The 13,554-nt window shown below is 41.0% G+C and overlaps 1 protein-coding gene across 2 annotated transcripts in view; it reads right to left on the reverse strand.

Annotated features, from left to right (window-relative positions):
• Nucleotides 1–532: 532 nt before the first annotated feature.
• ube2h (ubiquitin-conjugating enzyme E2H (UBC8 homolog, yeast)) overlaps nt 533–13,554 on the reverse strand; it is a 40,681-nt gene continuing 27,659 nt past the window's right edge. The window contains exons 3-7 of one of the 2 annotated variants that reach the window (XM_088644930.1): nt 13,194–13,268; nt 11,200–11,239; nt 9,786–9,838; nt 8,695–8,823; nt 533–4,200 (exon numbers count right to left, since the gene is read on the reverse strand). In XM_088644930.1, the coding sequence (XP_088501056.1) occupies nt 4,076–4,200; nt 8,695–8,823; nt 9,786–9,838; nt 11,200–11,239; nt 13,194–13,268 (422 nt within the window). In that variant the 3' untranslated portion in view covers nt 533–4,075. Of the gene's footprint in view, nt 4,201–5,410; nt 8,285–8,694; nt 8,824–9,785; nt 9,839–11,199; nt 11,240–13,193; nt 13,269–13,554 lie in introns of those variants that run through there. The other variant, XM_088644931.1, reaches the window with a different exon arrangement.

Below are 13,554 nucleotides of genomic sequence, written 5' to 3' on the forward strand. Positions count from 1 at the left end.
CAGCAGACACCCATGGGAGCGAGTTCCCCCAGTACCCAGCAGGTGTGCACTCTGTGGCCAGCCCGCTGTCTGTGGCCGACGCCAAGAAAAGACGTGGCAATTGTTCCGAGTCGGACCAGCAAGAGCCCTCTCTTGGAATCACGCGGATCTCCTCAGCACCGCTGAGACACGCCGGTGAAGACAGCAGGTCTCTTCATCCAAAACGGCCTGGGCTGCAGGTGTGGCACTGGGCCGCCATCTTGGTGGCCAGTATCGCCAGGCCATACCCTGCCAACAGCACTCATGAGCTTTCAGGGCATTTCAAAAGCTAGAGCTGCCAAACCACCCACCGACTCCGTGGAAACCCCTTCGGAGCAACGAATAGCAGACAGTGGGCCTGGTCTGGCTCCTAACTTCAAATTGAGATCTTATTTCCATGGCAACAGCCGTCCCCACCATAGCTCCTAGACCTTTCCTCACTGCAAACCAACCCCAACCCACCTCACCATGAAACAGTCAAGGGCACGAACAAAACAAACCTCTCCAAAAGGTCCACATTTAAAGATTTTTATTAAAAAAAAGTTATTACAGTTTTTCATTTATACACAACTATTTAAGGTTATAATCCTATAGATAGAAGGCATTTGTCACTCGTGACCGGCATGCCCACTACATAATCACAATGCAAAGTAAAAGGAAGGGAAAAAACGAAAAAAAGAAGGGGGGGGGGGAAATCAGCCAGACTCAGGACGGAAGAAACGCCCTTTTGACTTTTCAAGTATCACACACTAGGTACCAAATACAGAGCTGCGATTAAAATAATGGCCGCACACACACCCCTAACACAGTGCAGGCGTTAACTCTGAAGAAGCAAGACCTGAAAGAAAGGGATCGTGGTGCAGCCTGACCCCACGGCTGGCCGGCCCATGGGGTCGGACAGCCTGGCCAGCACACCAGCCGAGTGGAGGGAGAGGTCAGGGCAGGTGCTGTTGTGCTTCTGGCAGGAGATCCGTCTCTTTTCTCCTTCCTGCAGGGTTATCAGTCAGGTAAAAGTGGGCCAGGCCGCTCTCCTGTGGCTCCAACTTCATCACTCGCGGCATCGAGTGTCTAATACATTACCAGAAAGGAGCGGGAGAGAAGTCCTAGGGCTGAAACTGCGTGGCATGCCGAGAAGCAAAGGCAGTCATGCCTCGGAGGATAGGGGGAAAATGAAATCCTGGAACAGATGCAGTATCAGATTTTATTTCTGTTTATTTACGTTACAAGGGAAGCACAATCTTTAGTTTTGGATTTTGTATCAATTAAATTCTTGACTGGAGGAGAAAGGGAAAAAAAAAGAAAAGATTACAAATATCCTCTTAACATTTAGGATTACCTAAAAAAAAAAGGAAAAGGCTGGCTTTGAACTGTTAATGGCCTACGCAGGCCATCCACCCTATAACGTTTTTGCCATGTTACAACAGCCATAGCCCAGGTCTCCCGGGAGAATTCTTTGTTGTCCAGTTTTGTCCTCCCACAGCAGAAGAGCCCAACACCACAGCCTAGAAATGGTGTGGGTCCCAGTGTACTCATCATGAACACAAGTACCTAACATAGCTGGTAGTTCTCCTTTAATGCTTTTTATTTTTACAATACTGCATCAATGTGTAGAAATTAAAAAAATAAAAACCTATTGAAAGTCTTCTTTAAAAGAAATTCAAGCTTCTACTCAAAAATCTAAATATGGATGAACTCCAAACCTCCGTGTTTAGCATCAGATTGCAAATCTTTTTGCAGTTGTTGACTTGTTGTTTTTTTTAAACAGACAAGCTCAGAATCAGCTAAGTGTGCAGTCAAAGAGGAAACCGAACAACTGATCATTGAGTTTTGCAGGCTCAAATTCTGAGATACCAAATGACTATTATGTGACAGCCTTTTTCACATTGGTTTGGGAATTAAAAACCCATATTCCATTTGGCATATTCCAAAACGTTGACCTACTCTGGATTCTAATTGTGACCAGATTTTAAATGCACTTTGTATATTAGTTGCCACAGTAACCAGACCTTATTGAATACTGAAAAACAAGATGTATCATTTCACCCAGTGTGGAATTCATCACATTTCACAGGTTTAAACTTGTAGTTCCTGCATATGTGCACAGCTTCCGCACAGGCACGAAAATGTAATCCAAGGCTCTTACTTTTAAGAACTGATTTCAAAATAAATATGACACAATGTTATATTAATGTGTCCCAAAACAAATTTACAACAGCCTGAAGTAACTTAACAGTTGACCTGTACAAGTCTCTATAATTTGCATATGGGAACAGGCAGGGAAGGAAGCTTAAATCTTTGGAATATCTATTTAACCATGGAATAGGCTAAATTAAGCGAGTAATATTTTTTTCAAGATGTTAGCTCAAACAGGCTATTTCTATAATTGTTAAAATCATACAAATCTTTTTCAAATTTAAATCACCACCCAGCAAACTATCCCTATGTAAGTCAGACACCTCTAGTTCAGCACAAGCAATAGGCAAGTTGATAGGTAAAGCAAGTTTAAAAAGGACCTGCAGAATTCCCCCCACAATTACCATGTTCTAATGAAGAGTAATCAAGTTTACCACTACATAATACATACTTAACTCTAGCCTTCAAACAGAAGCCACAAATGTTAATATATTTTTCTTTTTAAAGCATACTAGCTCAACAAAGCCCTATACAACTTCAGTTCTGTATCATGCCACAATGTACAAAAGGTTGTTGAGATAAAAAAACAAAACAAAAGCACAGGTGGTTCTGGAAACTAAAGGGGAAAAAACATGCAAATTTAAACTGAATTTAGTTCTTCTAGACTAAGAAAATATAGAAGATCTTTGTGCTTTATGGATACCAACAGACTGTGTTTGTCTCCCTCTGAATCTCTCTACGTGGCTTTAGTAATGCTCTTGAAAGAAAAACATTGACTGACGAATGGGAAGGAGAAGGCTCTGCAACCACCAAGTCAGGCGTGACCTCACTGCTGCGTTCAGCCCCTCGCAACCATCACCCCCTCAGTGACGTGGACAGCAGGCCCCCGCCTTCCACCCTGCTCTGCCAGCAACACAGACGGGGAAAAAGGGGCCCAAATGTTTGTTGAAACCTATATTGCAACACTGGGTAGAAAACCAAAACCTACCACTTTTTTTTCAGGGATTTTTTTTTTGTCCCTAATACATCCATGCGCAAAAAGAGAAATGTCTACAAAAACCATTTACACTAAGGCGTGGACTATCAGTGGATTAACTCGCTGGCAGGTGAGGTGTCAGGACGTAGTATCGTTGTCTTCTGCCAAGGTTGGTCGCCTCTTCCATTATTACCACAACAGGGTTATAATGCTAAAATAAAAAGCTGGATTTGAGTCCTGCACAGACAGGAAAATGCATTTAAAAAACAAACATTACAGCTTTTCATACTTAAATGGAAGCAAAAACCTGCGCTATACAAAATGGGCTCCTGAAGCTACATTTCCATTTTTCTTTTAAATAAAGCAAGCAACCTCCAAGCTATTGTATTAAATTAAAACAGCCACTAACTGCAGTAATATTTGCCAGGTATTAACAAGCAGTAATCCTGCCGAACTGTTTACATATCCAATCTGTTTTATACAGTTCAAGATCTAAAAAAAAATTACGTAAGAAAGGGCTTAACTGGAAGAGAACGTCATGTCATAGCCATGATGTGATTACCAGCAACAACATCCTATTTTTATTTTTTCCTCGGTGCATTGGTCACAAAGAGAAGGGATGCGTTCCCCTTGGCCTTGCCTATCGAGGCATCCGTTTTGTTCTAGAGTTGAGTCACACGTGAGTTAGGCTGACCAACAGGATACAGTGATCACATGCATTCGGGCTAAGCAGCTACCAAAGTGGAATGTGGGAATGCTATGCGCCTTGGGTTGAGAAATGACTGGGAAATGAACATCTAGAGAGTGAGATATACACCAACGCTATATCCATAAAAATCCTTGTTTAGTAATAAAAAAAATTGCCTTGTTTAAATATGAATATTATAGTCTGCTTCTCATGGTTAAGAAATCATATAGTCTCTGTTCTGTTAAGGGCGCCTCTTTTTACTACAACTCCATATCCTGTGCCTCATCTTCCGAAAAATCCGACATCGAACTCTCCGACGAACTGTCCCCGGCCGCCTCCTCCTGCTCCTTCAGAGCCTCCTCTGTTGCATATTTCTGGATGTATTCTGGGGAGGGAAAAGAAGATGATTAATAGCACACTTCTAATCTATGCAAAGAGACCGACTGCATGCTGGGCCGGTCTACAGAAGAATAATCATTAAAAAGACATGACTCTGCTCGATGCAGAAGCAAAGTTTCAGCAGCCTCTTTTCAACACCAACCCAAGGCCGTCTGAACACAAAAAAAGATGACAAGTACCCATCAAGCATTTATACATACACATCGCAAGTGAAGGGATACACTCAAACCTGAATGGTTAACTCCCTTTTCAGTGGATTCAGTTTTTTAAATACATTTAATTTTGAACATCAGAGCCTGTAGATGAAGGTCATTTATGCCAGAAAAGAAAGAACCTATATTGCTTTTTTCTATTCTGATAAGACTATTTTAGAAACTTTGAGCACACATTTTTTGTGAACCCAATTTTTGAAGTTCAAAACCCTTCAATCAGCTATCTGCTGTCTTATTCATCCAAAGTTTTTGGATGACTCTGCAATTGTGGGGTGTATTAGAGAGGGGAGGGAGGAGGAATATAGGAGCTTGATTACCAACTTTGTGGAGTGGTGCCATCTTAACCATCTCCAGCTTAACACCAGCAAGACCAAAGAAATGATCTTCGACTTTCGAAGGAATAAGTCTCCGCTGGACCCTGTTTCCATCCAGGGTGAGGACATAGAGGATGTACATTCCTACAAGTACTTAGGGGTACACCTGGATGATAAGCTGGAGTGGTCTGGTAACACTGACGCCCTGTACAAGAAAGGTCAGAGCCAACTCTATTTTCTTAGGTCATTTGGTGTGTGTGGAACACTGCTACACATTTTTTATGAATCAGTGGTGGCGGCGGCCATCTTCTACGCTGTTGTGTGCTGGGACAGCAGCATCATGACAAAAGATGCAAATAGGCCCAATAAACTCATCAAGAAGGCTGGCTCTGTGTTGGGGATGAGCCTTGACCCCATGGAGGCGGTGGCTGAGAGGAGAATGCTGGCCAAGCTCACAGCCATCATGAACAACACCTCTCATCCGCTTCATGAGACTATTACTGGGCAGCGGAGCACTTTTAGCAACAGACTGCTCCAGCTAAGGTGTTCAAGGGAACGTTTCCACAGGTCTCTCCTCCTGGCGGCTGTCAGGGTGTATAACGCTGCCCTAGACTAGGACTGTTAGCCCTTCATTTGCTCGTCTATGGACAGCATGTTTGCTCCATTGTACTTTTTGGACAATTGGTCTGTATAAAGCTATGCACATTTTGCACATATTTTATTGTTTTTACAGTGACTATGATCATCACATTTTGCACACACCTATGTATTTATTTTTATTTATTTTGTTGTCTTTTGTTTTAATCCTATGGGATTAATAAAGTATTATCTATCAATCTTATTGTAAAATCTGTGCAAAGTACACTCTATTGATGGGATCCCAGGGTAAAGTCTACATCAGATAGGTGCATTATCGAAATTGCTGAAGACCATTTGTAAATTTTATTTATACGGAATTGTGCAAGATATTCCATATTGGCACATCACAGCAGATAATGATTGATTTTGTTCTTGGAAATGTGTCTAACTGGACATATTTAAACTCTTCTGTTTGGAACTTGATCTAAGTCATCCCTGTCCTGAATAAGTCTACTGAAACATCTTTCTGACTGCAATCCACCATAATTCTAAACTTTTGGTTGTTAACCTCTTTATCCCCACATGTACACTAAAGTTTAAAGGCATATAAAGAAAAATATAGGCGCACAAAAAATGTGTTTAAAATTCACTCAAATTAATTGTGGAATATTCACCACCCAACCCCCTATTTAAATAACACCTGTCCAGTTTTACTTAAGTTACCCATTGTAGCTTCTATACTGTAGAACAATGACTTGAGCCTATTTTCAGTCATGTTTCAAAATTCAGCCCACTATAAAACTTTGCCTGCAAACTTCGTGAAGTTCTTTGTGTGAGTGTTTTAAACTCTGCTGGATTCTTTGAGCTTTCTGAAGCCAAAAATAAAACCAGTCCTTCAGTTTTGGTTGGCAGGACCACAAAATGTCTGCTGTATCTGGACTGTCTCATTAAAGGTTAGATGGAGAGTCCAGTGTTTGAAAGCTCTTTTGTCATGTCCCTTGAGTATTGCATGGCTGCAGATGAGTCAAACTATTTCTACTTTTGGAATTATCTTAATCTTTCCTGTGTGCTATTCAGATTCCTATTTCTACCATTATTACTTTCAGATGATGGCTCCGCTACACCTTGGACCCATTTATTTTGAAAGACATTTAAAGGAACTTGTCAAAACAGTGCAAACATCCTGACTGCTCATGTACTCTACTGTACTTCAATAAATATTCCCATTTTGGTGTGACTTCCTGACTTTTTCAATTTCATCAGTAGATGCTGCTACTAAAGTTTGTATACTTTACAGGTACCTGCCAGAAATTTAAGAGAATCTCTGACAAGACTGAGGACATGTTCACAGACATCAGACATAAATCTTGCAAAGCTTCAGGCTTCAGTGTTGGTATGGAGCCAATTGGTGCCTTGGTGATAAAAGAAATTTTTTTATGCCATTTGAAATGCCTGTTATGCCCATCATAAAGGAATACTTAAGCTATGAAATGTTGTTCAGTTAGCAAATTTGCCACCTGATGTGCCTTAATCTCACCAAAATTAGCCTACTGTAAAGCCTTACTTACTGGGACATCACCTATGGTACTAAACGGGCTTTTGAATGACCAGAACTCTGTGACCCTTGTGTATCAGCTTACATATGAGGCAACTCTAGGTTATCCTAAGGATTAATTAGCTTTAGGTCTACACTCATGGAATCTATAACTGGATGATATCCTCATAATTAGCCACTACCAAATTATCTCTTTTTTTCTTGTAACCCTTTCTTATATTTTCTAATTTGAGATCTGCTGATTCAGGTCTTCTTACTCTGCCACACAATGAGTGGACCTGTTCATGTTCAGCACTTTGTATGTGGAACGTAGTGACCAAAGCCATGAGAGACTGAGACTACTGACATTTTTAAAGCCTGCATGAATGTTTATCTTTGAGTTTAGAGTAAAGGTGGCTCTATCATTAGCCTCCATTAGCGGCCTCCTCTAAGCAGCAGCATATAATTGTCTGAACACTGCTGGGGCATGGTGCATATTAATCACCCAGGCCCATCGTGGCTTTCGGTGCAACATCAAGAGATGTGCCACTCCTCCAGTCTGAGCTAACTCTCCAGCATGACACTCAGAAGACGAATGGCTTGAATGGCTTTAACAGGTGGGCGTGTCAGAGGGGCACATCTGCAGATCCTTACTCTCCTAGTGCTGGCTGTGAAAAATTCGTAAACGGGCAGTAACACATTTGGTGTAATGGCATATAATGAAAAGACACCTGTCAATTCAAACATTATATAAGAAACAACAGCAGCAGATTACTGGATTGTTCTTGTGCAATAAGATGGCATTGTTTATTTAAAACCAAGAGCTTGTTCCAGTTGCTAAAACACCAGACAAAATTGCTTTGGCTGCTGTGTTTTTCTTACTCCTTCCTTTTCAAGCCCATAAAAACCCCCCTCGTTAAGCTGCCAGATATAAAGTTGGAAAAAATGAAGAGGTTTCATCAAATTAACCTGTTCCAATTTCAGTAAGGGCCTGTCTTCAGGTGAAGAAATTCTAATTTAGACATTAAGATGTGCCTTAGGGACTTCTACCAGCACTTACACAGACGGGAAAAAAAACTGATTTCAAGTGACAGATCACACTTAAAAAGTGTGTGACATTTTTAAACGTACATTTCAATTAGTCAAGCTAAACTAAAACAGGAAATCAGAATCCTAATACTAATTATGAGAGGTGTCTATGTATTTATGTCCAAAATCTAACGCATCATAGAGGAATCCTTTCTATGATGGAACAGGGAATCTTCACCAGAAAGGAGAAGGTGTCGATAGAAAGAAGAACATCAGCAACTCATTGCATTTGTGCACAGATTTTGATCCAAAAAGATCCCAATGCGCATTACATAAAAACTCCCCCAGTCCACAGCTGTTTTGGTTTAGTCAGCATTTCTGATCCGAGTTCTGTCACAAGGTCTACAATTTGAAATAATGAAACAATCACAATCATGCTGAGTATGATATTTCAGAACACTATACAGTACTCCGTCCAAATGACAGCTATAATTAGTGCATTTCATATATTTCTGGAAGATTGAATCATTTTGATCCAATGCTCACAGATCAAAGCATAAAATGAATCATGCAGTGATTAGCTTCCTATACGCTTCATGCAAAGGGGGGTGTCACATCATGGTATTTACATCATGCTACCCTCTCAGGGGAGTCCCGTCTGAGCAAACGCCAGGGCTGTTTAGAAACCTGTACCTTGTCACTTGCACCGCTGCACCTCTCAGGTTGTGTGACAACGGCAGCCCCCACCTTGAGGGAATGACTGCTGATGGGAATTCATTTCGAGAACTCTCCCAAGCCGGCAAAGAACCTACCTTTAATTTTCTGCTTGTATTCTTCTGGTCGGTGGAGATACATGGCTGCCGCATCTCCATTCAAAGGATCTATAGGATTAGGGTAGGCGAGCAGCTGAGGCAGGAACGATTCAAATATATTGGTAAGGTCTACAATGGAAAAGGATGAAAAACACAATGACGTTGTGAATACAAGGTATTGAGTAAAGACTTCAACACTAATGTAGATTTTTAGTTAGAAGAAGCTGTCAGAACACTTATTTAAGTAGCTGACAAATAATAAAATGCTCAATACAGGTGCAAACATTGCAGTTCTGTTTCTGTACTGTGATGAGCTGCATCTGCACTACTTCAAAACCCTCCTAGGTGGCACTGTTTTGCAAATTTAAATCCAAGGCCTCATTTCATTTCAAGAATTAAAAAAATAGAAAGCATGACAGAGAATACTAATTTGGTCTATAATGTGCACAGAATTAACATTCTGTGCACTAAATAAAAGGGCACTGACATTTAGCTTGTATCACAAACAGCAGAAGTCAGCAGTGGTAAATCACTCCCCCATAAATTCAGAATTACCTCATGCTACTATTGCTTTTGTATGGCCACATGTTTTTCTCATCATTTCAACTTGCTGTTCCAATTTCTCCTATAGGGAAACCTTTAAATTTTCCTTATAAAAGAGAAGAAAAACAAGCATTTCCCCCCCCCTTCCCTAAATCCATAACTTCACTTCTTTCAGCATTCTACTCATCTGAAAATGTGGTTTTGACCTGGCGATACTCCAGCATGGCCAGTCTCCAAGGTACTGACCATGACAAAACCGCTTTGAAGCAATTACTTGTGAATGAGAATGCCTTGCATTACAAAAAACAGGCCCCTTTCAGCTTTCTCCCAGAGCAGCACAGTTTTCTGACCTTGATCGCTCTAGGAATTACCTTGTTAGCGTTAACGTACAGTAAGAGGATTAGACACCAGAATATTCCCCCCGAAAGCTACAGCGCTGTTCAGGCAGGCCACTTCCTTCCACACTCTGGACACTGTGCATCACTCGTGTTTATCACTCCTCCAGGAACAAGCCCTGAACCACGAGACTCTGAATCCAATAAACTCACCATAGAGGGCTGTCCATGTTTGGTTAATTACATCTAGACACACAGTTCCTGACCTGAAAGAGAAAGGGCAGCTTTCAAAAACAACATTGTGTGGCACATTCCTCACTGACTCAACAACTGCCGTTCAGCCCTCATTCGTACATACACGTCACAAAGCACACAACCCATAGGGAAATGGGATGCTTCATAAACCAATTTCAAGCTAAAAAACACTGAAACACAAAAGGTTCATCTCCATTTGCAAAAGAAATTCACTTTAGAGGACTTCTCTTTTTGAAACAAACTCGGATTTAGCCCTCCAGATTTAAGGTAGCTTTCACCTATTCTCAGTTGGTTGGGTAGTCACTTTATCAGGAAATGGATTTTGACTGATGTCGCTATATTTGCTTTTACCCCTACTAATCCAATCTCTGTCAGATATGTTTCCTGTCCAAATATAACACATGCAAGGCGCCCAAGTTTATAACCCAGCTCTGTTTCACTTAAGTGTTAGTTTACAATTGGTCTCTAGTAGTTATTTGCAAAGCAAATTTTCATCATGCCACTTCTTGGGCTTAGATACGTTTATATAAAATTCACATTCTGCAAACCCAATTTATCCCCAGATACAGTACTGAGATTTGCAACTGTTAAAAGGGAACCGCTTTTGGGGTTATAATGAATTGGGAATGATGAGTGCATTTCAAACCACAATGAAACTACCAAGTACACGTTAATGTGTTCAACCCCCAGTTTACATCACAAGAGTTGAAGTTTCCATGTGTGTGTAGCACCAAATTCCTGTCACCGACTGTGACCCAGAACTAAACTTGCAATGACAAAAAAGCGTCAATTCTCACTAGCAAATCTTGCTGCTATATTTATAGCATTTTCATTAAACCAACACATACGAGGTGATGTTTTTTAGATACATTTAAGTATTGCAAAAAAAGCCCCAACTAAAATACTCACAATAATCAACATTGTTAGGAGACCATGTTTCTCATTTCGCAATTTGCACGAACTCTCACTCTTGCCAGTGGCGAGACCAGTGGTTTCTCGTCTGCCTGCGATAACACTGCACCATACAGTACTTTCACAAAGTCCACGATTTTGCACCCAATTTGAATTTGGTAACATTTTGGGATACCATCAATTAATTTTGTTACCTAGATTTAATAACCCGTCTGAATATAATTGGGCCTGCAGTTCCCCTTTAAGAGGGACAAGCTCTTATAAATATTATGGTTTACACAACTTCAATAAAGATCATCAAAACTTAAACAAGATCATCACTTACAAAACAATGCTGCAACACATTACATATTTGAGCACAGGGTGTTGGTAACATTCTGAAGATACTGCCCTTCAGGCTGCTTGTCATCTATTGTTATAACACTTGGCTGTGGGATATGAAAATGTATGTTCAACTTACGCTTCGTCAATGTTGGGATGAAATATTTTATTCATGAATCCTGCACAAGAGAAGAGATGACATCAGTACTTAAACTGATTAAATAAACTCTTACATTTCTTAGAAAGGTGGCTTTATTCATTTTAAAACTCTTGAAATAAAGAGAGCACAACATTGCTCACTTTTTTGAGTGAAGAATTACATACTAATATCTGACTAACCTGTTATCTGCCCAAAACGTCACATCATTTTCAATGTACTATTCATTTTGACACAATCAGAGCTGGCCTCAAGATATCATACCTCTGAACCAAACATGGTAGCAAAATACTAAAGTACTTTTAAATCATGTAAAATTGTATACACAGTGATGTAAAAATCTATAAGGAACATAAGACAGGAAACTGTCTTAAATTATTTTTATCTTCTGCTTTACTATAGTGAAATGCTCATCATACACAAAAAACACCCTTCATAAACTTTCCAGCTACTGTTTCTGGAAGAAAAACTAAAATATAAATAATACATCTTTACAGGATCTGAAAAAAAAAATCATTTTTAAATATATCTATAGGATGAAAAAAGTGTATTAAAACAAGGATACAAGAAAAGCTAATGATGAGAACAGGCTATTAGAGCTTATCATTTTTCTATAAACAAAGTGATTTATCACCACCTCAAGCCTAGACAGCAACATCCCAGCATCACTGCTTCCACAATCCAATCCATGCACTGGTGCAATCAAGTGTTTTTATATATACATCATGTGAGATCTCTTTATCCTGATCACCAAATCTGAAATACCTATTGACAATTCTCTTCAAAATGCTGAAGACCTCAACCTCTTCAATCTTTTGCAGGAGCAAGAGGGAGTCTCTAGAAGGAAAGTCATTTACTGTAAATGGATATAAAATGTAATGGTTGGCTATACAGTCCAACTGTCTGTCAGCTATACTGAAAGACATGACCAGAAGAAAGCTTAACTGGGGCTTCCAAGGTCAACCAATGACGGCACTCATACGGAGCAGAGGTTGACACTATTACCCCAGATGTAGTAGGTTCAAGTCTGGGTCACATCAGTCGGATGATTTGACTGATGTGACCCAGGGTTGTGACCCACCATGATTCCCCAAGGACTCAAGGGGTGGTGCAGAATTTGCCAAGCACCAGTAGGATAAGATGAGCAGGGGTGCCAGGACTTCTTTAGTTTTTCCTGCAACGGGGAGCTCCCTGCGAGTCTGCAGTGACTTCGGCGAGAGACATGGAGGCGCTCTCATCAGCGCCCTCTGTCCTGCGAGACTGCACAGCTGGCTGCCTGTAAACCGCCTGGCTCCGACAGGTGGCCGTGTCTCGGGAGAGTAAGAACAGGCCCTCCGTTCTCTCCGTATGGCACAAGGACAGCAGCAGTAAGCTGAGCTGATAACTGGACATTCCAAAGTGGGTGGGTGGAAAATGGAGTATGCTCACATGTACTAAGACGAAGGACTGCCGAGGGGCTCAAACAGAAGAGCTAGTCATTGGGAACGAGGGTAGAGCTCACAAAATCCACAGTATTCGGCACATCAGCAGGTTAAGTCATTAGCTAACCTGCAAACAGGACTCCTCAAGTGGTGCCACAGGATTTGGTTTGGCTTCAGTTAACCAGCACTTCCTCTGCTAACTTTGACCTTTGAAAAGTGTAACTAAGGAAAGCCCCATTACTACCGCATCTCATGCTAACTGTGCTACGGACATCAAGTTTTGCCATTCACAACAAAACTGTGGATTGCTTGACTGAGCACGATCAAGAGGAAAGCTCGCAAATTGCTTATCCCTTCCGTACTGGTGTGAGAGTCAGACGTAAGCCTAGCTGACACGGCCATTTCCAGATGGATAGTATATAAAGTTACAGGCAGTTCAAAACAAAAAAGCTTACGCATGACAGACATTATTGTGAAGAAAGCTATCGTTGGTTCACTTCAAAGCACTTGACTCAAGAGAGGAGAGAACCTTGTGCTATAAAGCCAAGGACATACCTATTGACGGAGATTTGAAAGGGTATTTGTCGGGTAGATCTACTCGCACCTTCCACACACCCCCTTCATACGGTGCTAAAAAAAAAAAGAGACAAAAGACAGAATATCTCGAATAGTACTGCACACATATCCACACTGCACCATTTCCAGTCAGACTGATAAAACAACAGAATCAATCATTACCAAATAACTAAGAGAAACTAAGCCCCACTGAGCATTTAGCTATGAAAGTCCTCACACAGGTGTACTCTGCTGCCAAGTGGGTCTCTGGATTGTTATACTGGTTAGCAAGGGGGCCGCGAGGAAGCACCAGATCGAACACACCGTGTTACTAGGTGAAGACGCAGAGACAAGAAAATAG

This window comes from Lepisosteus platostomus, chromosome 9, assembly GCF_059453375.1.
Source record: "Lepisosteus platostomus isolate fLepPlt1 chromosome 9, fLepPlt1.hap1, whole genome shotgun sequence".
NCBI lineage: Eukaryota > Metazoa > Chordata > Actinopteri > Semionotiformes > Lepisosteidae > Lepisosteus > Lepisosteus platostomus.